Below are 25280 nucleotides of genomic sequence, written 5' to 3'. Positions count from 1 at the left end.
TATGCATATGGTGGTCTAACTGCACAAAGCCTGTAACATGTACTCATCTCACTTTGTAAAAGCATAATTTCATCTTAAATTGGAGCGTGAAATATACGGTATGGTATATGTAATGTTAGTTTTGTATCTTCCTGGAAACAGAAAAAATAAAAAGGTCAAGTGCCAGGTTGAATTGGCATTAGACAAGCATTTAAGTAACTTTAACTCTTTGACCTGGGGAAAACGTTTTAGACCACTGACCAGCATAACTGTGCAATTTGGAACGTGTTTGATTGAAATCTGCCTTAACATGATGTTTTTCTTTTAAGTATTACTCCACATTGAGCAGGATTAAATATTTGACTTGGTAGTTGGTAGTTACTGTAGACGTATTTATTTGCAATTCTTCTAAATTACAAATGGTTTTGCAAGTTGCAAAAGTGTATAAATGATGGTGGATCTCCTGAGAAAAATTGAGGACTTTTGTAATTTGTCTTTACTTTTTGCCACTTCTTCCCTTCTTCTCAAAGTAGGGATGCAACGATGGTGCCTACTTTGCTTTAAAAGAAAAAAGGAAAAAAACCCAAACAAACAAAACCAAGTCAACCTTCCTTAATTACTTAGTCTTTTGTGTGATCTGGTCTTCAGAGTGCGCTTAGTGATTGAGTTCTGTGCTCGAAACTGGCTGCATCCAACTTGCATTTATGTCAGCATGAGCAATTTGCTTCTCTGAAAGCAGAATTGATCCTATCATTGAGTAGATAAAAGGAAATGTAACCCTGAGGGAGGCAAAAATAAAGTCATTGACCGTCCTCTTTTTTTTTTTTAATTATTTTTATTGGGAACACAGAGCCAGCACTTGATTGTTACACTTCTGACTTCAAAAGGTAAATGTATTTGAAAGGAATTTATTATGTTTAGTTGCTATTTATATTACTGGTAATAGTAGTTGGACAAACTATATAGGCTTTCATTAAGAGATGCCCGTTTTAAAATTCTAAGCGATGTTAACAAATACTTCATCAACTAATGATTTTTTTTTTTTTAAATCTGAGCTGTGAAACTTGATACATGGACAACACCAATGCATAAGCACACTCTCTCATCTCAGTCCCAACAAAACCTCCGATTTCACTGGGCAAGCAGAGCAAGGTGCATCTTGCTTCAAAATGAAAGTATGTTAACAATTTATTTTTTAACTTAAATTATTAGGTATAAATCTGAAGAAATCTTTATTTTTCTTGTGTGTTACTTTGTTTCAGTAGGGAAAACATTTGCAAAAATAGCAAGGTGTAAGAAAGGATTCAATCCTTGTTTAAGGCAATACCTGAATATGCCTTTATATTTTGGTTGCACAGAATTCTATCTGAGACCACTGTCAATGTACTGAACATTCTAATGTACTGATCAGCACCCTTGCCCAGTGTTTGTTCATTAAAGTCAGTTTATACTGATTAGTGTTCTTGAATCTGCTTGGAAAGGCAAATAATGACTTAATTACACAAGACCTACATTACACTTGGCCCTTGGTAGTTTTTTGTCCTATTTGAACTAAGTATGTAAAGAACTTATTTTGCTCTTCTCATGAAAATCCTTTACTTCAAGGAGAACACCTTTCATGCAGGTGTATATCTAATTTTGGAAAGATAATGGCTTCCTTGTTGAAGCTAGATATTCTGTAGTAAGTAGTTAAGCTGTAATTCCTCCTTAAAATCACCTGTGTGTATATATAAAGCTAGTGATGAAAAGCCTAGATGGTCTAGGACCACACCTTGTGTGAGAGACCTCTGACTGTGGCTGAAAATAAATTATGGCTTCTGTGATTGAAGATGTTACACTTTAACAAATACATTAGGATTATTACATTTTTAGCTGCCTCCCCAAGTATCTTACTAGACCTGAAAGTATGCTAAAGTATTCCTGCATTGTAGACTTTTTTTCAGAGGTGCCTACTATCCAATGACACCCCTTGTCCCGTGTTGGCATGTGGCTGAAGTTTGCAAAAGACAAATATGTCATATTCTGAAAATGATTCTGTGAAGCAATTCACTTAGGAATTTTGATTGTTTATAACTACTATCCATGATACTTTTCATGTTGATTTGTTAATACTGAGAACTATGAAGCCAATGAACTGATTATTTCTGGTCCAAAACACTGCTTAGAAATCTGTTGTTTTGAATAAATGATGAAGAAAAGGATTACTTAGAACATAAGGATCTTTAACCTCTGCTCTTTAAACATTTGCCAATTTAGAAATCCGAATTTCTTCCCCTCTTTGGAGACCGTGGTTCTGTGCACTATTGGTATCTTACACAAATTCATCAGTCATCCTATCTAACTGACAATAGATTGTGTCACACTTATTACGTTAGTTTTGTCACTTCCTGTGGTCAGTCTGTGAAATTCTATCTGAAACTACTGGGATTTTTTCCATATCAGAACCCTGTTCTCTTGCAGTTCTTCATACCAGTGTTTGCATATAACAAGCGTGGATCAAAAGTAATACTGAAACTATATTTTGACACAGTAAGCTAGGCTCACTGTACTGACTAGCAAGTTACAGAAAGTATTCTTGTTGGTTAAATAGGAAGAAGAGCAGTCTGAAACAACATGATCACTTGACAGTTACTGGTATTTAAATTTGGGACCAGGAAAAGAATTACATTTTCCTGTAATGTTTTTTTTTTTTTCTGCTGTAGGAAAAGATGTTTGGAAACAAATGCTAAATCTGTGAGCTTTTATAAGACATAAACAGAAATATTGGGTGCCTTTGTTTGTAAACCAAAAATAAACAAATCCCTTGAAAGTGTTGTCACAGTGTTTATTGTATTTTTGCATGTTTTTAGTCTAATATGTGGAAAACAACTGGATAGTGTAAATGTCATCTTAATATACATGAACATGCTCTTTCCTTTGTAGGAAACTTTGCAGTATTCGTCATTAACTTGATTTTCATTTTAAAAAATAAAACAGAAAAACCTTCACAGTGGCAAAACAAAAAAAAACCAAACCCAAAAAACACCCCATCTAAACCTTCATGAAGTGATATCAAAACACATGCGGTATGATTTATCATTGGTGACTTTCTTGTATGACAGCTAGATTTCTCCTCACTGTTATTGCCTGTTCATTTGTAGTATTATTTTCAAATTTACTTAAATAGATGGATGTTTTTTCATAGTGTTTAAAAGGGTACTGTGATTTTTGTAGTAGCTTTTGGATTAACACTTCAAGGAATTGCAAGCAACTGTAGCGATCGGTAGCACCTACATTTCGTGGTGAGGGAGGAAAAGGTATCATTAAGTTAGGGCATCATAAAAATGGCTTGATACTTTGTTTTTTTAACTTAATTTCTTGGAATCCTCAGATTTCATGGATTCATCTTCCTTTTATCAAGAGCACAGTGCTAGAAATCATGCATGATCTGTAAGTTGTGGTTTGGGGTCCACCAGCTTTAAAGCATAACCTTGACTTTAAGACTTAAACTACCAAATAGAGATGGTTTTTGTTGCTCTTTAGCTGGTTCAAAATTGGAAGCAAGAAACAAAAGTTTTTAATATGTTATCCCTTAGTGTCTTGTGCTGTTAAACATTTTGCCATTTCTTCATAGTACAGTATTACATTGTACATTGTTCAAAAACAAAGGACAGGTTTATAGAGGTAACTTGGATCTGAGAAGTACCGTGCACAGAATGGGGAAGTATAGTTTGTCATAATATTTTTACATATTTCACAATCTGCTGAGCCAACTTCAAAACAGAAATGAAGAAAAGTCACCAAAGAATGGCTGCTCTGGAGAACTGTGAGTGAATTACTTTAAAGTGTGTTCTTACTGTCTGTCAATCTTCTTGTGCTGAAGTATGTACAATTTGTTTTGTCTAGCCTGGTGACATTCACTGTGTATTTGACTAGATCTCTAGAAACTGTGAAATACTTCCAGTGGAGCTGTTGGGAATTGTCTGCTCTTGTTTTATGTGCTGTTCCATCATAAATTTAGAAGCGAAGGTTGACATGTCTCATCACTTTAAGTTCTAGGTTTTCTTGCTCTCTTCTAGAGTATTCTTCAGACAACTGTCCTCCTTTCTGTCTGCAGATGACTGCAAGTTAAAGGTTACTTAACTAAACTGTGAGCTGCTTTTCTGCCATCTTGAACTAAATTTAACCCTGCTTCCATGTTCAAGATATTTATAAATGCTTTCCTCCTTAACGTTATCTTAGTACCTCAGTGAGTGCAGAGTTGGCATTCAGTTTGGCTTTCCCTGCTCTGCAACAAATATGACTCACTGATAGATAATTAGTAATTATGCAACTCTCTTTTCTGGAATGTGGAACAATGACAGCTTTGAGCAGCTTTTATTCTTACTGTGAGAAGCAGGAGAAACTGTGACTAATTGGTGAAAGAAAAAGTTCCAACATATTAATGCACTCAATAAAACTGGAATGGTTAGAGCCATGGGCGCTAGGTAGGGTGAATGGGTCTTTTTTACTTGATTCAGTTATCTCCATTAACTGCAAGTGTAGTGATTATTACCAGAAGCCTTTAATTTCATTCTAACTTAATTGTTATACCTTTCAGGATGGTAATTCTGTAGCCACTGTCACTTCGGAAAAATTTATATCCTGATATGTAGAAGCAAGGCCCCTTTTGCTTTTTTGAGTGTATGGAAAAAACTAAAATATGAACTTACTGTAAGATTCTTTGAAATGAAAAAACTAAAACCACTACCTGATTAAGATTTTCTGGAATATAGAATGAACATCAAATCTTAAATTGCCCTCGCCTCATATGGTAGGAGTTTTCATTACGTCCTCTGTGTATGCCCTATCTCAACTGCAGAAATAGCAATTCAGTCTACCACTAGGAATGTCAGAAAGTAGTTGTGGTATTCTTGTTGTAATCAAGAAACATCTGATTTACCATTTAAGTGAAAATAATTCAGTACTTAGCCACCATTAACTTCTATATATTGTATCAACCTTAATCCATATTCAAGACAGCATCATATAGTTGAATATTTTTATCCTTATGAAACTCAGTATCTCATTCTTTCCTTCATTCCTGATGAAATTATCCCAGAACTGGATGTGTAGAGACACAAATAGTCACACTTACTGTTTTAGACACTTAACTTGGATGGAATTCAAGAATCTAAAGTTAGGAGGCTTGATTTCCTCTATTATACAGTTTTCTCAGTATGATTCAGAATCATAAGGCAAATGCTTAAAATAAGCAGGGACTTCTCAAAAGCAGTCACATTGTAGAGTGGGGAGAGAAAGACCTGTGGAAATAAAAGGAAACAGTTAAATTTTGGGAGCAGGCTGAATATTGTTAATATTTGTTTTTATGTTAGTATGTATGTGGAATTGTATTGTGGACACTGTATTGTCACCTGGCTCATGATCTGCTTGTGGTCCAAAGAGATGAATCAGTCAAGAAGTTAACCCTGAGTCTTAGTGAGCAAGTGTGTCATCTGGCATTTCTCACTTAATGTACTCTCCTAGGGCAGTGCTTAGTCAACTTAAAGATGCAAATTCAGTTTGGAGAGGGACAGCAGCTAAAGATATGTTTGGAATATTGCTGATGATGTCTGAAAGTTTGTGGAGTCTGTGGAAGATGAGGTTTTCTTTGCAATTTACTGGATGGAAATATTCTTGCAAGTGAAGTTATTTACATGGCATAAAGTGCAGCAGTGTGTCCCACAAATACACATGTTAATCACTCGCATGATTAGAGTCCCATGAAGAGACTTCCAATCTCTTCAAATAGGCTTTAAAAAAAATTCTTGTACTTGAAGGAGGTAATTAAATTTGAACAAATTGCACAGGCTAGGACAAGAGGACTTGATAGCTACTGTAAGTCCTTAGCAGGAAGGATGGAAATTTCCTGATCCACTTGCTGTGCTGTACAATTTCTTGATTTATTTTCCCTCAAGGACTTCTTATTTAATATGCTTAATTTTTGAGTTGCACTTAAATTGATAGTTAAGTATAATTCTCCAATAGTGTGAAGTTACTTTTACTTTGAGAGACACTATTTTTTTTGTTTGCCTATATCTTTGAAAACCATGTTACCTTTCCTTTTTCATAAAGGCTCTCCCAATTTAGGTCAGAGACCTGCTATTTGTTGCATAAAGGACACAGCAAGTACTTTCAGAATCTTATGCCTCGTAACTAGGGTAGGGATTCAAGTCTACTTCAGGCCAGAGCACCACAGTTTTCCTGAAGCTGTTGAGCTTTCACTGAGTAACTGTGAATTAACAGCATGAGCTATTCTGTTAATGCAACCTTCTCCAAGCCTGCAAGTGAAAGAGCTCTCTTCCAAATACCCATAAACTGGTTTCCCCCAGGCATTCACTTTGTTTGCTGGCAGACCACTTGTCTATAGTCGGCTACTTAACACAATCTAATGTAGGACTCATAATAATCACCTTTTTCCTCTATATCATGTTGCAAGAGCGACAATCCAGTAGACTGTATCCATGGTTGGGTCTTAGGTTCAATCTCCCCTTGCTGAAAGGGCGTTTTTAAAAGGAAGACCAGAGCTCTGGATTTACCTATGCTTCAGTAAGATCTGGTATGTTTGGAGTATTTTATGGTGGGTTAGTTTGCACTGAGCAAACAAACTTGTAAAAACTGTTGGCTGTTTTGTTTTCCTCCCCCACCCGGATGCTACCATTGGTTCCTCTGCTGTTGCCACCAGCTCAACTGGCTGTAGTTGTAGTGTGAGGCCTCTTGAGATGAAAAGATTGTATGCTTTTGGTTGCAAACACTTCATTGTTGCTAGGCACTGTAGATATCAGGGAAATGGCCACTTTGTAGCTTTTTTTTTTTAAGAATATTTAATTCTGATTCTTGGAAACAAATGGAAGGCTTCTAATTCTCGTGTGACAACGTGTATTGGTCAAAATTACAAGGTTACTTAGTGAGCAGAGCGTGTCTTACTACTTCTCAATCCATGTGTGGTTTTAAGCCACAACTAATCTTTCTTTGTCAGTGACACCGGTGGCTTTCCTCTGTTAAATATTTGATTTGGAAAGAAAAACATGCAAGGTAACTTCCAGTCTTTGTGACTCTAATTTAAAACCAACTCTATCCATTTTTAATAAGAATGTGCTGCACTTAGCCTAGTAAGTCACCTTCTGGATGAATTAGCTACTTCTGTGCTGGTTTCTGCATTTCAGAGCAGATGGGTACTTAGCACCCATATATGAGTTCAAAGAGCGTGAAATGTGACTTGAAATTCTACAAAACCTTAGGTGGCTGAAGATATTTTAGGACCTTACACTCCGATAGTATTCTGTGAAGGCTTTCCGTGTAGCAATCCTCTGGTTAGAGAGATACAGAGAACAGTTCAATTTTTTTTAAATGTTAGGTGGTCTAAATTTTATAATACTGTAGAGGAAGAGGAAAGTACTGATGTGAGCTAACCCACTGGTAGGAAATACTAATTATGTCTGAATTAATGAGCTAAAATGTAATCAGATTTGATAGAAAGAAAAGTACTGGGCTCAGGGTCACAGAATATAGAAGCAGTTGGTGCTTCTCTCTTTGAAGGTTGTCCTAGTATCTATCAAATAACCTTGCTTCTAATTAAACAGTACTGTAACTTTTGTAAGCAAAAAATGCTAAGACCCGAAAGTAAGTACAAACAAATTGGCCAGTTCTTCTTGGCACTGCTTTCTTTGTTTTAGAATTAAATGCAATCTTGTCACTTTAGTCATTCTGCTAGACACTCTTGGGTTTTGTGCTTCTTGTTTGTCTTTTGTTGAAATGTCAGGAGTTATTACCCTGTGTGCCAGCAGTGATAGCTGGCATAGAAGCTGAGTAAGAATCTGGAAACAGATGTTCCCTTCAGTCATGGTGGCCTTGCAGGTGCTTGGCATGCAGGTTTAGTAATTAACCTTTTTATGTCAGGCATCTTTAAGGGTAAGTTGGATATGTGGTGGTATGGTAAGATAGCTTGCCTGAAAGGGCCATGTCTTCAGGCAATTTCAAAAAACAAACAAACAAATGCCAGAAAAACCATGCTAAGTGGAAAGCTGATGTCACCAGTAAACTCAAACTAATACCCTTTCTAAATCCTGAGGCGTTGTCACCACACCAGAATGTATTTTGCATTTTCTGTTAGGAAGTACTTAAAACATGACAAGTGACAATGATGACTTGCATCTTGATGAATTTTTATAATCTTTAAAGCATAAAATCTGCTTACAGGTCATCTTTCTCTTAATTCCTCTTCCCACCTATGAAACATTGGGTGGCTCCTATTTTAAGATGGCTTTCTTAGAAACCTGGGTGGGAGAGTTCAGAACAGGTAATTATTAGCAGGTGGTGCTGCAAAAACACACAGGTGTTGCACATCAACTGTGTGGGACTTTGGAACAGGAGAAGAACAAGAATGGGCTGTCACCACTTTAAACTGAGAGCACCTGCTGTTAGTCTTCCTGCCCAATTCGTCTCCAGTTCCTTTCATGGGATTTTCAGAGTTGATTGCTGCTGCATCTTCTTGTTCATTCTTCTAGGAGCTTTTTCATGTTCTTATCATCAGCAGCAGTTTCATAGGATTCCTTAGGAAGCTGGTCACAGATGGAGAAGGGACACAGACTTCAGGTAAGAGAAAAGTACACAGGAGAGAACAGAAAAGGCTCAGAGGTTCTTCTGAATAGCAGCTTGTTAGAAATGAGCCACGGTGAACTTCCTGCTCTACTTGTTCATCTTTTCTGCGTCATCCATGTGCCCCTCTGTGCTCACTTGTAAACGAGTGTTTCCAGAGGGACTGCTTACTTCCTCTGCTTCACTATGTTTAATTAAAGCATTTGTCCTCAACTGCAGGCCTTTTGCAGCTCTAGTTTGCAGGCAGCAATTTCTCTTCTTTCTATTGGAGCATATATAGTGTGTTAGCGGGTGTTTGAATATATTTCACAGCCTCTGGGTTATGTAGAACTTCTTGAATGTCCTACTAAATACGTGGCAAACTGCTTCCTTTGTGTAATGCTTTGTCTTATCAGTACGTCAATATCCTTAGTCTGGGTAGCTTGGGAGGCTAGTGCAAATTCTTAGACATAGCTCACCAGGAAAACATCAACGTGATTTCATGTGCAAATAGTCAGCCCTCCAACTTGTAAGGTAAAAAAGTGATTATTTTTTAATGTAGAATGTGTGAAGTGAAAAACTACAGGTGTTTTTACTTTTTTTGTTCTTCCAGCTATCCATAATACTATGCTGTCTATTAATTTTCAGATTTTATAGGATTTCTCAAACTATATATACAGTGTGCATGGCTTCTGTTTTCTGTCCTTCTGTTTTATTGCTGGTTTTATGTGCTCTGGAAATAGTCTTTTTTGACAGAAATCTATTTAGAACAGGTGTATCCACAACAGATCTGAGTCCTCATGTTTCTTTAAAGTATTACTCAGTTGTGTTAATCATGCTATGGACATACGTAGTAATTCGCAAGCATTGTATAATAATTTGAAAATTTTCTGAAAGGTTTAATGTGTACATGTCTCAATCTCTATGAACATGTACATATGTATAAAGAGCAATATATATTTCCAGTCTTGCCTCTTCTCTTCTGTTTTTGTTCGTGACTTTGGAGTTGTTCTGTCCGTGGTTCCTTTTGGAACTGAGAGAGGAAACACTTAACCATTACTATTTTCAAAACAGAACTGCTTTACAAGAAGGCTAAATATAGAATGCCTGTGCTAACTTGTGCCATCTGTTGGGTGCTTGGCTGGCATCAGAACTGCACTAGTCCAGTAACTTAAGTCCTTTTGCTGTGTGGATGCCATCCATGGTCTTCATGTGGGCTGTATGAAAGAGCATTTGGTCCGAGAAGATGATGTGAAGCTAGTCTGGATACAACGCTATTTGAAATTCTTTGGGGCTGCTGACTGATGCTATGCTATAGAATTAAATACTCTTAAGCCTGTGTCCACTGATGAGCTTCTAAAGGAGGCTTTTGAAGTATACACCAATGATAGATGCTAAAATGTTAATAGATTTGACAAGCTTATGATTTATCAGAGGGCACCAGAACTGAAGTGGGGGAGCACAGGTTGTCACCAGTATCGCGGCATAGATGTGAAAGATGGGAAGAAATGTTTCCGCCTTACTGCAGAAATTACTTCGAGAAGCCTTCTGCCCTGCTACCTTTTGAAAGCAAGAAGTACATGTGCATAGAAGAAATGAGAAAGTGGTAAAAATGTGTCAAATTTTATACTGCTAGATTAAATAAAACTTGCATAGCTTATGGTAGTACCTGAGCTTGTCTGAAAATGAGTTAAAATGGGAAGTGGATGTTTAATTGCTGCTCCTGAAAAGGACAACAGTAGAAATATTTTTTTTTTTTTTTTTTTAGGGTGGAAGGTATAAACGCTCTAGAGATTGTGTTTTGAAAGTGGACACTCTTATGAAGTTATTGGAAACACTGATTTTTTTTTTTTTTTTTTTTTTTGGGGGGGTGGGGAATTGGTTGTTTATTGGTAAAATTAGCATAGGGTGGTGTGTCTCAGACTGTTTAATTCTGTTCTATCAAAATGAAGTAGATAAAAAGTAGAAAGTCTGTAACTGAAATGTTGATTGTATTGCAGATTTTCAACAATGGGCTCCTGGCCACTGTCTGGGATGTCTTGGAACTAAAAGTAATTTGAATACATGTGATGTTAATTGGTGAGCTCTACTTAGATTTAACTGCACTAATGTTTTGAACTGTGTGCAAGCTTACTAGAAAAGCAATACTCGGTGTTCTGAAGAAGTGGCGCACGATTAGTCTCTTTATGTACTCAGACTGTAACATTGTCATAGCAGTTTCTGACACTCCTGTTCTTTCACCTCTTTTTCTTTAGCAAAGAATGACTGAATGACTGAAGACTAGTTCTTTGTTGGAAACTAAGAAACAGAGAGCCCAGATATCTCTTACCTGGCAATTAACTTCTTTAGGAAAGGGACTTGCCTCAGGAGACTTTGTAAGTGGTACATGTCTACCAATATAATGTTTTAAAAAGTACTAAAGTAAATAATCTATACAGTCAATACTTTTTAAATCAATTAAAGTTTAACACTCTACAGACAATACCTGCTACATTGTGATATTTCACACAGTATCACAGTATGCTAGGGATTGGAAGGGACCTCAAAAGATCATCTAGTCCAATCCCCCTGTTGGAGCAGGAACACCTAGATGAAGTCGCACAGGAAGGCGTCCAGGCAAGTTTTGAATGTCTCCAGAGAAGGAGACTCCACAACCTCCCTGGGCAGCCTGTTCCAGTGCTCTGTCACCCTCACTGAGAAGAAGTTTCTTCTCAAATTTAAGTGGAACCTCTTGTGTTCCAGCTTGAATCCATTACCCCTTGTCCTATCATTGGTTGCTACTGAGAAGAGCCTGGCTCCATCCTCATGACATTCCCCCTTTATATATTTATAAACGCTAATAAGATCACCCCTCAGTCTCCTCTTCTCCAAACTAAAGAGACCCAGCTCCCTCAGTCTTTCCTCATAAGGGAGATGCTCCACTCCCTTAATCATCTTAGTTGCCCTACGCTGGACTCTCTCCAGCAGCTCTCTGTCCCTCTTGAACTGAGGGGAATATATTTGGGCAGATGATTGGGAATATTTGGGCAGATGATTCTAATTGTAATAGAATTAAATATTTTCCATATTGTTGCTGAATAGAAGATTAAAATAGTAGCCCAAACTTAAGTATTTCTAAATAAAAATCATCCTCTCTAAATTATGTAATTTGCTTATTTTTTGTGTAGACTCTAGAAGCATAAGTATATGCACATATGTACACAAATGTATGAATGGCTTTTCAATGTCAGTCTTTGAAGCAAAAGCTGAAATGCTTGCAGTGCGAGGTATACAAGAGGATTTTCACTGCTTTACAGAACTGAAAGGTTTATTGTCTCCATTTTATTAAAATGGGTATATTAAATGCAGTATGCAGCTTAAAGCCTTTAGTTACTTTGTTAGTTACTGCACACAGAGAAGCTGGTGCTTGTATTGTTTAAGTTCTGCTCCAGAACAATTGAGTTTTGAATAGAAAGGATTAATAAGACAAAAATTAAAAGCCATGTCGCCAGAAGTATTTTTATGAGTGCATTAAGATGCATAGGCTCTAGTTTGTTTACTGTTAGGTTTGAAAGCTTTGATGCCTTGTAAGTGAACTTGCAGAGAGACGGTATCAGAGTCTTAAAAATGCTCTCTGCCCATGCTTGAGCAGGTAGCAATAAATGGAAAGGTGAAAGAAGAGGAGCAAGTTCAGTTGCATTCCATGAAAGGCACTTTCCTCCTGCTGGTTAATAAAACAACCTGAGAGCTTGTAATTGCACATATTTGGGGGAGGGGGAAGTAATTTTTGGTTTACTTTTTCTACAGCTCTGTAGGAGCTGTGTTCTAGAGTTAATTTTTAGAGCAAACCTGAATGTACAACTAAGCAATGGTTAAGTGAAAGTGCTGATACACCATTAACGATATTGCAGATGCTGTTGCTTCAGTGAGTTTATGGACTGACAATTCATTTGAATAGAGAGAGCAAACTAAAAGAAGAGGTTTTAAAACGGGGATCATACAATGAACTGTTGTTTCACACAGACTGTTAGGTAAGCAGTGATAGAGTGAATGTTGATGGCAATTATTGTGTGCTCTGGTTTTGGAAACTTAATTGTGCCTTCTGACAAGTACAGCGTTACTACTGCAGGGGCTGCTGTTTAGCCTGTTTAACTTCACATATGTAATATAATTGTGGTAAGATGCCTTGAGACAGATACCTAATCTTTTGTTTCACACACCTATTTCTCTCTCGTTACCTGGTAATACTGCACGCTGTCACTGTTGGCGTGGCTCCGAATGCTCTGCCTGCAGAGATAGCTAACATAGGAAATTCTGATGACCAGTTCCAAGTTGTTCACATTCCTGCAATGTAGCTCAGAGCCCCTGTTGTTAGGAGACTGTCGGGGTTTCCATAGTAAACTCCTGGTCTGCAGCCTGAAGCCCTTCAGGGTGGAACTTGGCAAACAGGCCAGGACTGATGTTGCTGCCATTGGTCTCAACTGCAGGAGCACAAACAGAGCAAAGTGAGTCTTCCGAGGGGTTTCAAACAGATATTGCATCAAGGACACTTTGCATGGCAAAAACAATTCTTTCCAAAGTTTATTGCGTGCCCGCGCACACACACACACACACACTCTCACACTTAACATTTTGTTGGGGAAGAGGTTTGTTCTGATCAAAGAAAATTTTCCAGAGGGAAAAATGACTAAACAGGCAAACAACTCGGTTCAGATGCTGTTTGGGGTTGGCTAATTAAAACTACGCTGCAGCAGATGATTTGATAACCAATGAAAATTTAATTCCACAAGCAGCACTTTTTACTTCAAGAATTGTAAGCTGTCTGTAGTAGAGAGCTTTACACTAGTGAAGACTGCAGTTCTCACTGGGAAGTTTGGGTGCCAGTAGCAATCTCGCTGTGGCAGAAGGGAGCTTCCTCTTGGCTCACTTGTTCTGCCAAGAAGTCAAGCCTCAGTTGAACTCAAGGAGCTTCAGATATTGAAGTTTCTGGATGTCCATATGGTCAGAAACAACATGTGTAAAATGAATTGATTTTGGCTTTTTTCTTGTCTCCGTTTTTAAATTAACTTAGCCATTCTACTATTCTGACCTTTGCAATGGTCACTCACGCAATGTTAATTGAGAGATGAAATTCTGGTTTTGTTTATTTTATCATATCATTTCATAGTAGAATTTTGTACAGCAAACCAGGTATTTCAGAGTGAGAAATGAATGAGGGTAACAAAAAAAAAAAAAAAAAAGCCAAAGCATACCCAATCTCTGTTGTCAAGGTTTTTCCACACTTAGGAAATCTAGACAGTTGCATTGTGTGCATCAACTTTATTTTTAAATTAATCTAGGAAGTAGGAAAACCTTAGCTATACACAGATCACAAGTGATAAAAGCTGTGAAAGCACAGAAAATTAGACTCAAACCAGAAGCTTCTTGTGCTCAGTGTTGGATCCTGGTCCATAGGATAGGTTCTGTGGCACTGCAGTGTTTATGGGGTGTTTGAAAATGACTCACACTGAACACACCTATTAAGTAACCACTAGTTTCTTGCATGATTTGTTCCTTCCTGCAACAATGAAAATATTGGAGACTGCTTGAATTATTAACTCCTTGTAGTTCAAAATCTGGCATCCTTCCTGCAAGTTGAGAGAGGGTCTGAAACTGCAGAAACCTTTTGGTTTGCTTTCCTGCAACTCAGGAAGAGTTCATGATCCCAAAGAATATATGAGGCCCATAGAGGACCTCTAACATTGCAGGTAGAAATACAGTGCAGAAGGAAAATGGCTCTGTTCATCTTGGTGGATAAAAGCATGCAAAAGATGCAGAAGCTGCTAAACTGGAGTTTTTGGTAGGTTACTCAAGAGATTAAGATGTGCTTCACTGAAATTTGATGTACTTAGATTGCAGATTTATCTGTCCTACCCCATTTCCTTTCATCCATCTGTCCATACACATATGTACCACTCAAGCTTTGTATGTTGGGGCTTTTTTTTGCATGAAAAGGTATAAAAAAAACTACGGTGTACTCCTGACCTCTGCTCTAGAGAAGGTAGAGAGTTCCTAAATCATGAATTAGTGATGCAACCCCATGCATATTGCATTAGGGCAAGGAACAGTGCAACAAGTGATGTGTGCTAATTCAATATAAACCAGCACAGAGTGGCACAAAACTACAGTATTCTGCAGTATTTGTGAACTGCAGCGTTCTGAGGGCTTGACATGGCACTTTCCTGTATAAAAAGGGTTGCATTGTGCACAAAGTTGTGAAAGAAATACTGCTATTCAGTGTGTTTCAGCTGTTTAACTGTAGGGAGTTACTATTTGCTGTCTAGTTTTGGTTTTGTTTTTATTTCTTTTTTTTTTAAAAAAAAAAAAACAAAACACAAAAAACAAAACAACAACAACAAAAAAAAAACAAACTGGCCAGAGATCTTGCAGGATCAGCACAGTGCTGCTCACAAACATGTGGCGGACCCCCATGGCAATGAAGTCTTAAGTCAAGCATGTACAGAATTTGTAGGTGGTTAAGTTCTATCTGCTGTTTACATCAATTTAAGAATAAAGCTTGTTCGTTTTAATTTAACACTGTGCCTGCATTGGTTGAATTCACGTGTCTTTGAGCCATGAATAAATGTACTGACCAGTCTCCTAGTGCCACATACCATTATGTTAGAAATAACTGTGCCTTGAAGAAAGAGAGCTGACGTTAAAACTTTCCTGCTTAGCTTAGGTGGACTGTACTGCAGTTGTTCTGAGTGGAAAGAATTTAGCAGCTTCAACAAATGCTGATTGTGTGGAATATCATGCATCTGCTGATGAAAGCCAAAAGCCAGTTCCTGTCTTTGAGCATAATGTGGTTTCTGTAGCGTTCTGCGATGTTGATTAAAGGCCTCTAGTTTTTGACTGTATTGCTCCAAGAGAATTGGCCAGTGGCATAGTTCAGTTTCCTACCTACCGAAGCCTCCCATCGGCCCTGGAACTCCTTTAAATTCATTTGCTTAAGCTATTAAGACTCTACCGTGATCATTTTGTTGTGATGTGCTGCTTGGAGCTTGCTCTGGCCTGTCATTGCAGATGTGACAGTGGTAATCTAAACCCTCAGATGCTGACAGCGTTGCCACATCTTGCTGAGAGTTGACATTTATCCCTTCCAAAAGCAGATGTGTAATGGAATGGCTGTACACCCATGTCTCTTCTTCACTGTATCCATGATCACATTGCTTATGTACAACAATGTGGGTTTTTTTAGTAGCTCCATTATTTATCTTTTTTTTTTTTTTTTGCTTTAGCCCTTTTTGCCTCTTCTCCTCATCACAATTATTTTTGCAAAGACTTGTGTTTGCACATTCAAAGTACTTGAAGGCAAACTTCTCATTTCCTACTTGTTTTTTAGAACTACCTGTACCATTGCTGAAACAAGGAATCCCCTCAGTTTCAGTAGAAAAGTTTTCCATTTCCCTTCTTTCATCCTACTGTTTGGTATTTACTGTAGCACAACGTATGCTGCATCTTTCCCTAAAGGACAGAAGTGGTAGTTTCATTGTTGGCTGGTCATACAGTCCCCTGTAGCTGCTTGCTAAGCCTTTGCTGCTTGGAAGCAGGAGGCTGGTTATGAAAGTGAGACAATAGGCATGTTAAGTCAACTTCAGAATTGTAAGCTAGCGAAAGCTGGAACCCAGATGATTTTGTACCAGTGCATATACCTGGGGTAGGATGAATCCTACTTGGGTTTGCTATGGGGCAGAAAGGGTAGAAAGGGTTTGCAAATTGCTGTCACTTGTACACACAACATTGAGAATGAGATACAAAACTGGAGAAGCCATACAAAAATCACGCAGCAAGATCTCTTGGTTTTCCTTAAGCTGCCTCTGCAATCATTACAACAGTTTAAAACTTATTTCTGCAAAGTTCACTAAGAGGATTATGAACAAGACTTTCTGATAAGACTTTAGATATCTTACTGGATTTGAATGAGGCTTATCTTGTAGTACAGAGGGGAAACAACTGATTTTTATTTCTACAGCTACTTGCGTGGCTGCATGTTTATCATACCAGGCAATAGCAAAGTGTCAGGGGTAGACCAGCCACCTCCATGACAGAAATGGTGTTGCTCTGCCATCTTATGGCAGAGCTGAAAACGGAACACAACACTTCCTACTTTAGTGTGGATGAAGATTACTTTACGCATGGGGGCAGCTAGAAGAACAAATGCGAGTACAGTTGATTCTTTTATTGGCTGTATTTTAATTATAAATAAAGGAAATATCCCATCATTGTTCAGTAATCCTGTTTGGCATAGCTCTCCCCATCTCTGAAATGGCTTTCTCTTTGGGCTTGGCCTGACTTAGCTTGTGCTTTCCACACTCTGTTACTCTGGTAGTGTGAGATAGTAAACAGAAGACTAAGTTCTGTTTTTAACTTTGTTGCAGACTTCTTCTCTGGCTCTCTTTTTCTCTGTTTCTCTATTTCCGTATTTAAAGGCGAGGACTGTAAATCTTGCAGTCTTTCACAAAGAAACCCAAACCCACTACTCAGATTTCAGCCTGGAAAGTACCCCTAAAGATTTTTAAATCCACTTTTCTACAGTTCTGGCACAATATAAACAGATTTATGAGCATGCTACTTTGTCATGGTTCTCTTTTCTGGCTTGGCCTCTCAGTCTGATGCAGTAGCTGCACCTGCTCCCTGATTCTTCCTATGCTGATTGCATTTTCACCTGGCTCCTGAAAATCAGTTATTTGGCCATGGAGCCAACCTGGCCAAGAGCAAACAGACGGTGGTTATGTGCCAGTTTTCTGTAACAGTGGAAGCTGGTCTCTGTTGACTGATCAAGAGCAAATACTTTTGGATTACTTTTGGACTTTCTTCTCCTGGACTTTTAAGTTAGTTTGACAAATTATTCATCTCTGATCGCCTACCATTTGGACTCAGTTCCATCTCTTTAAGGTAGTGGTACCCTCTGTGGAATAGGCTGTGCGATGAGACTGAGCCTTTTGGACTGCCAGTGCTGAGCTTAGCAGGCACCTGGTGTGCTGTCCTCTTCTTCATGTGATGTGAGGTACAGACACTACTGGCAGCATGGCTGTGCTAACATAATACATTTTTATTTTCAGTTTGTTTCTGAAAAAGCATGCAAGAATTCACCTCATCACTGTTTGCCTGAGATGGTGTATTTATGTATTTTGAGCATATTTTTTAAGCACTGTAATATTGTAAGTGTTTTTCCCATGTTGAAATCGGACATTAAAACGTATTCACCATGATCTCCAAAAATCAAGATCATCTTTGATTTATTTTGGATCATGAGTCTATTATGCATCAACTTATTAAGAGTTCTCCAGTTGATTTGATGTACTTACTATGAATGTCTTCTATATAGCAGAAAAATTGTCCTTTTATAGCTTGCTCTGTTATGATGTTTTGAACCTTGTTGGAAGATAGTATATAATCAGAGCTTGCTGGCAAACGTGTATCTGGGGCAAAAGTACCTAAGTTGGGGAGGGGAGAGAGGTTAGGACTGTAGTCATTCACATTTGTTTCATACTAATGACGGAAGAGGTTATACGGCCCTTCTGCCTGATATTACTGTTGTATCTGTCACTTACTGGTCTAGATCTCGTTTGTAGTGTTAGGTATTAAAAAAAAAAAATAATGGAGTCATCAAAAGGCTATGGGAATGTTGGTTCTTATGTTCAGGAGTTGTTTGTGTTTCATGATAAAATGCTAAAGCTGTCATAGAAATACTTAATCGGAATGGGCATTTAGACATTGCAAATCTAGCATGTCCAGTTAATATTTCCTAGTAACAGGCCCAAGGATGAGAGAAGCAGAAAGCAAAGTGCGAGCTGATGCTTCTGTGGGTGAGCTGGAGATTTATTCCTACGAGGTGATCGATATAAATGTATCAGAGTAATTCCTATCAAGAGGATGATGAGGGAATAAATGATAAATTGTTATAGGCATATAGATATTTTTTAAGTGGCTTAACTCCTTACACTGGAAAGCATTCTATTCTTTATCGTTGGTCATGCTTAGAGAGAAAAATTATATTCCTGGCAAAAACCCCTCTGTCTCCTAATGTACAAAGCCTGCTTGATGAATGTTTGTTCAGCCTAATCATGCCAGATTGCACTAGCATCGTTTCAACTGTCCTTGTCAAAGTGTGGTATGGTATGGTATAAAAATGTGCTTGTTAATTGGCATACTTGTCTTGCATCGGTTAGCTCTATGAGGCATTCTTAGGGTTCTTCTTCTCGCACACAATAATGACAGTGGGAGGGAGAGACTGAACTGCTGTCTGCGCACAAAGCTGTGCAGAACAGCTGAGGCAGCTGGTGGCAACGGAGGGCCTCTTTCTCCAGCGCCTCACATCTCGTACCATCGAGGTGCCTGCTGAGTGAGAAGAGCCAGGTCCTCACACCCTCTATGCTCATAATAACTTCTCTGTGGTACAATGCCTCGTCAGCTCAGGTTCATTGCATTGCAGGCCTTGTTCTTCTGGATATGAGAGGGTACTAAATATAGGGTCTAGATATCTGCAGATCAAACCCAGTAATTGCTGCTATGTTAGCATAAAATAGTACAGTTACATGAAATTAATGCTTCAGTGTTCCACTATTTTTTTTATTTGTGTTTACACTGAGGAGCTGCCACTGTGCTACAGACTATGTATTTCATTAACAAACAAAATATTCCTGAGGGGATGCTATACATATGGGAGCTAAGCCACCAGCACACTTCTGACTGTCACTGATTTGTTATAATCCATATGCCACATTTTCCTTAGCTGAAAAGTGTTAGTATCAATCTTCCTTTATTAAGCATTTTGAGATAATCAGGCCAAATACTTGAGGTAAGCACAGTGTTGTTCCCTTTCTCTTCCTTCGTTTGTCCTTTCCCAATTAATCAATTCTGCTCTAGATCTAAGTCTGGACTCTGTCCAGACTTACAGCTTTGGCCTGTATCTTAACACCTGCTTTTCATAGCCTGCAAGATTTTTGTGTTTGTTGGTGTTGTTCATCTTGTTTGGTTTTGGTCTTGTTTACTTTGAAAGGTAAAACCTCCATCCATGAAAAGACTTAGCTACAAAAGGAAAATGTGTGTCTTAGCATTACTTGTTGTAGATATAAATAACTGAGCCTGTATCTACAGTTCGCTCTGAAAGCAGGAAAAATGGAGCTGTTGTGAAAAGTGGGGAAAGGCCAGCAGGTGTCGTTTCTTTTAGTTCTTGGTTACTGGTTCCTTTTGGCTAGTATAGCAACTATTGCACTTTGCACAATGAGAAAAGAGCTTAGTGGTTTTTCCTCTAAAGTTGTGCTCCTTGGTTTTTTGCACAGGAAACTCAAATAGATCTTGATGCATATCCAAAAGCCTGAATTAAAGACCAAATGTTCTGGGAAACAGTGTCTTGGGGGGGTTCTGTGGGCTCTTATTCCACTGAGTACTCTTCTGAACATTCTTGCTATTGTACACTTTGTTCTGTGCCCTGACAGGTCAACTGAAGAATTTGGGAGGATGTAGTAAGTTGAAGTATAAACATTACCAGAAGCCAACCTTTCTTGTTTTACTGCTCCCCCTGAGTCCTTACTCTAGTTAATTAGAAGCAATAAAACATAACTAAATGTCTCTCTGTGAGGCAAGAACACTAGCCCTTTCAGTTATGTGGAAGGCTGTAATGGGAACGTAGTGGTAGCGGGGGAGGAAATGTTAAAAGCACGAAGTCTTAGAAAGTCGTCTGCATCCAAGGGAATCTGATATATTAGGCTGACTAATATTTGGGAGGGTGCGGAGCAGACGTAAGTTGTGCAGGGGTGGTAGCAACGTTCCTGTTTGAACTATGGAGTTACTAGGTGACTGTGTCTTTTATCTTCTGCTATGCTGGTAAAAGTCTATAAAGATATTTTGCCCTTTGAGGCATCTTCACACCTTAAGAAAAGGGATTTCATGATCCCCAGAGTGTGATAGTTGATACATAAATATTGCAGAACATTTAGCTGAGACATGTTTACTAACCAGAACCAGACAGGAGGTCATAACAAAGCTTGGAAGAGAGCTGAAAACTCTGGGTCGGTTTTTAGGACCATACTGTGTCTAAACCCCAGTCTGGCTGAAGTTGCGTGATTGCTTTAGGTATTTTAAATTGTAAGTGGAGGCTGCAATCAAAAGGAATGGACTGATCTATCTAGTGTATACATTCATTCCTCTTCCTTCGCATTGGTGCTAGCATTCAATTTTTGAGCAACAGCTTTGATCAAGAAGCCAATCCAGCTATAAAAGCAAATCCAGCTACATAAAAAAAAAGATTATTCAGCTCTCCACACAACCGCACCAGAACTGAGGCTAGCACGAGGGGAATGGCAGCAACAGGCGCTTTCATGGGAGATGCGGCACAACCGCCCTCTTGGTCGCAGCCTAAACCTGGGTCGGTTTGAAGCTACCAGGAACCTACTAGCACTGTGGGAACATATTTCAGTTTTTTGGATCACTTGTGATGCGTTTGCCTTGTATATTTCCAACAGTTACTGTTTGGCTTTGGTATAATAGCAATCAATTGTCAGCCCTGTTTTTATTAATAGATGGAAATTAAATAGGTTCAAATTGGTACTGGCTTAAAACTTTTGTCTCTGACCTTTTTATAAATATTTATTTGCTTAATTTTCAGGCAAACCTTCTGCTTCCCAAAAAATGTCCCAGCAACTGAAAAATCATGGATATGAATCTTTCTGGAAAATGAAATGATAGCATTGTGAGCAATATTACTGCAAAATTTTAGTTTGCAGATTTATTTTGCAGTGTTTACCCAAACCTAGATATAATCCTAAACTACAAAACTAGCTTAACTAGGTTCACGTGGGAGCATTGAGGTGAAATTATGTGGTTTGTCTCTTGCAGGAGGTCAAGCAAATTTGTTTATGTTCTCTGCTGGTCTAAAAAAGTACATGAATCCCAACCATGTGAATCCCAGCTGAAGGCGTAACATGGCAGAAGAGCATGGTTTTGCTCTGAGATGAAACTGTATTTGTAGAGAGGAAGAGGGAAAAACATGTTTGCGAGTTGAAAAGTTACTTAATGTTTGGATTCTAGGAATGGAGAGTTTCAAGGAGGTGATTCCCTTAGCTTTTCAATACATTGATCTTTGAAGTAACATGAAGGCTTTGGCTGAAAAAGGTGAATGAGAAGTTCACCTTTCTCCATGTGTGGGGGGGTGGTGGTGGGTTTAAGCATTAAAGTGAAGTGAGTTTTGTGCTGGTGCTATTCAGGGTCTTTTATATGCATCTTAATATATTTTTTCATTTGGGGGAAATGGTAGGCAATAATGGGTTTATCTGGAGAATTAAACTTGATTTTCTTGTTACATCAAACTTGGGCATAATTTGAATCAAGTCATTGGAATTACCGTAGGCTGGTGAAAAATAAGTTTGGAAAATCAAAATTCATGCATGACTATTAAAACATAAATACATTTAATCCCTATTAAAACTAAGTTTGCTTTCAGTTAAGAACTACTGGATTCATAAATGTAATATGTGAACAATAAGCTTATGAAGTTTAATATTTCAAGACATTATGTCTTGTTTAAAATATGAAACTGTAAATTGTACTGCGATGATAGCGTTTCCAGTTTTCTAGCAGTGACCTTGCAAACAGTTCGGATGTGATCAGTGACCCTTGAAATCACAGCTCATTGTGTTTAAAATATGAAAACCAACCCACAACCAAACCCAACAAAGAACCCTCCAGTTTAAATGTCTTTTCTACTGATCTTCTAACAGGTTAATTACTAACCAGCATTTGCTGCTTGTTTTACCCTCCCTACCCTCTGTCCTTCACTCCTTGTTCCCTGTTCTCTTAAACTTCGCATTGTCACTCAGTGAATATATTTTCCACCTTTCTTCCTCCTCAGACAGGAGGAGCAACACAAAGCAACTTTTCTAGCAAGAATAGAAAGTGTTTTTTTACATCTTGCAGTCTGGCCATCCTGATGGTCCACTAACCTTCACTGAAAAAGCAGCCTGTGTTCCCTCCCACCAGGCTTCCATCCCTTCTAGAAACCCCTCAAAACCAGAACAGAGTGACTATTCTGGAAGGTCTTTGCTTTATCTTGGTCTTGAACTTATTTGTATGTATGCTTGGGGATTTTTTTAATACTCTCAGAGGAAGAAGCTATTATATATTTCTACAGTGACAAGCATACTTTGGGGAATAAAATGTTTGCAAATTAAAGGCACAGCAGAAGAAGGGCCAGCCCAGCCTGGCTAGCATCGATTAACACCATTATTTTGGTGCTAGGGACTGGCTCTACCTGCTGAGACACGGATCAGGCTTAGATTTCAAGCACATGGTCAGTTTGGACACTTGGTGATTTAATGGCTTTGGTTTGTCTTACTGCAAAGGTAGAGAACACTACCAGGATACAAAGCCAGCTCTGCATTGGGATTCGGAGCACATGCATGGATGGAGATCAAGTCGTAAGATTTGACCTTTGCCTTTCTTTGAGGAATGATGCTGACGGGGCTGCTGGCCAAAGCCGACAGTTTTAGGAGCACTAGCGGCTATCCGGGGGGGGGGGGAGCAGGTAAAGTCTTTCGTGCTTCTGTCTGCACGCAGGATAAAGATAACAGCTTCAGGAGAAAGATAGGTAGCAAAAGAGAACAAAGAATATTAGGACAAGAAAGCCTGTGCTTCTACTTTGCCATCCCAGACAAGGAGCAAGTTGTACAGAACGTGCCCATCTATGCTTTTTTTTCTGACCTCTTTGGCTGCTGCACAGTAAGTGTTGCCTCTCTGTCATAAACTTGAAATGAGCTGATTAGCTTTCTGTTTTGTGAAATCTCTTAATTTAGCTGCTGATGTGTTGCTTATTTAGGATTTGGATAGCCTTCTAAAAGACTTGCACTTAAATTGCTATTAAAAGTGGAGCTTAGCCATAAAAGTGACTCGGAACTGGCACTGCTGATGGCAGCAAAACTGAAATATTTTTGAAAACCTGAGCCCTGCCCTCCTTAGTTGCCTTTCAAAAGTGGGATGTAAACACTGCTTTTCTGAAAAAATGACACTTTGATGCAGAGAACTATCTTTGTCTCAGTTGACACTGACCATGCTGCCAACAAAATTATAAACTTCTGATATGTTTCTCCCATCTGTGAAATTGGCTAAATATAAAGTGTGCAGGAAATGTACAGCGTTGCCTCTTCAAGAGCTGTAAAAATTGTAAGGGCAAACAGCAGTTGACGTTCTGTTCATGTCTGTTCTACTTCAATTTGTAGATCAGTTTGGGTAAGTGTTGCTAGTAAAGCATGCAATAGTAACTTCATTGTGTCGTTTTGTGTGATAAAAGTACCTGATAAAGGTAGTTTTAGGGAGGATTTTAGCTAGTATTTTACAGCAAAGACTTCAGTAATGGCATATAAAAGAATCATGCTCTGTTAAATTTGGAAAACTTGTGCAGGTAAGTGCTTTATGGCTGGATTAATGAGTAACTTCTACTTCAATTAGTTGCTGTTCTCCTGCAGTATAGTATTTGGGCTGCTTTTTCCCTATAAAAACTCTCCCTGTTTTCATGCAGTCATTTGGCACCCCAAGATGCGTGTTGCCCCCAGTAAGCTGCAGTTACTCCTGATGGGGGTAGTTTATGTTACAGAGTTTCGTGCTGTACCATCTGCTGTTCAGAAAGGTAGGATGACAATTTCACATCTAGCTTTAACAGTTTTCAAAGTACTAATGGATTTGTTCTTAGGCAAACACAGGAGTCGGTGCTGAAGTAAAGAAGCTGCACTAGTTTTACCCCTTAAGTTTTTTACTCTAAGAGCTTGTAGCCCTAGACAGAAGGTAGCATTACAATAGTCGGTCTAGTTTTCATTCTTTGCTTTTGTTCCAATCCAAGTCTGTAACTGAAAGCTCTCTTTTAGTGAGTGATTCTTACAAAACTTTTGTCTGATTCCTTGATTCAGAATGAATAACATCAAATGAATTTGATTTATAATTAAATAAATAAAATTAATACTCCCAGATTTGCAGGAAGTTAATGAAGGTCTTGGTTTAGTATATTACCGTGGGCTGCAAACAAAATATAGTGAGTCCTCTCTTCCATTGTCTTACATCTTAAAATTTGGAGTATTCTTTTTTTGAGACAATTAATGACTGCAATTGTTTGTCTTTCCTTCGTGAAGATTTACTAATTTATAGAGGACTGGAATGGAAATCAGATCTTGACTGTTTGCATAACCATTTTGCTTCCATTTCAAATTTGCAATAGTAAAAAAGGGAAATTCACAGCTTTATTTCCTAAATTCTGCAAATCCCTTGTTTTCATTGTAAAATCTCTATTTTGGCTGTCAAAACAGGTGTGGTATCTAAATCATCATAATAAGTTGCCACTTAAGCATTCCAAAGCATCGTATTCTGTGGAATGGTGATCTCTTGCTTCAGCATCCTGCCGTGCAGGTGTGATGCAGTTTACGTAGAAATCTCTCATCTGACCTGTGAACAACATTGGTCCTGGAGCAGTCTGTAAAGCAGTCAGGAATCTCTTGGGCTTATGAATGCTATGAGGCAGAAGATTTTAGAGTTTGTTGAAATATAGATAATATAAGTTTGGTATAATATTAATATAAATATTAACTTGTAACTTAAGCTAATCCTGCATATATTAGGAAAATAGACTTATTTAATGCTGAAAAATAAAAAAGGAAAGTTTATGAATCTGATTTTTTATTTTATTTATTTATTTTTGCTTA

The 25280-nt window shown here is 38.3% G+C and overlaps 2 protein-coding genes across 3 annotated transcripts in view; both read left to right on the top strand.

The window, feature by feature from the left end:
• Positions 1-2786, top strand: part of FAR1 (fatty acyl-CoA reductase 1) — a 37990-nt gene extending 35204 nt beyond the window's left edge. Inside the window, exon 13 of the mRNA XM_082485409.1 lies at positions 1035-2786. Coding sequence (XP_082341535.1) covers positions 1035-1047 — 13 coding nt within the window. The 3' untranslated portion in view covers positions 1048-2786. The remainder of the gene's footprint in view (positions 1-1034) is intronic.
• Positions 1-25280, top strand: part of CYB5R2 (cytochrome b5 reductase 2) — a 172291-nt gene that overhangs the window by 100912 nt on the left and 46099 nt on the right. The gene's annotated exons all lie outside the window — the stretch shown is intronic.

The sequence above is a fragment of the Vanellus vanellus genome (assembly GCF_965231255.1).
Source record: "Vanellus vanellus genome assembly, chromosome: 6".
Lineage (NCBI taxonomy): Eukaryota > Metazoa > Chordata > Aves > Charadriiformes > Charadriidae > Vanellus > Vanellus vanellus.
This window is presented reverse-complemented; position numbering and strand designations above follow the sequence as displayed.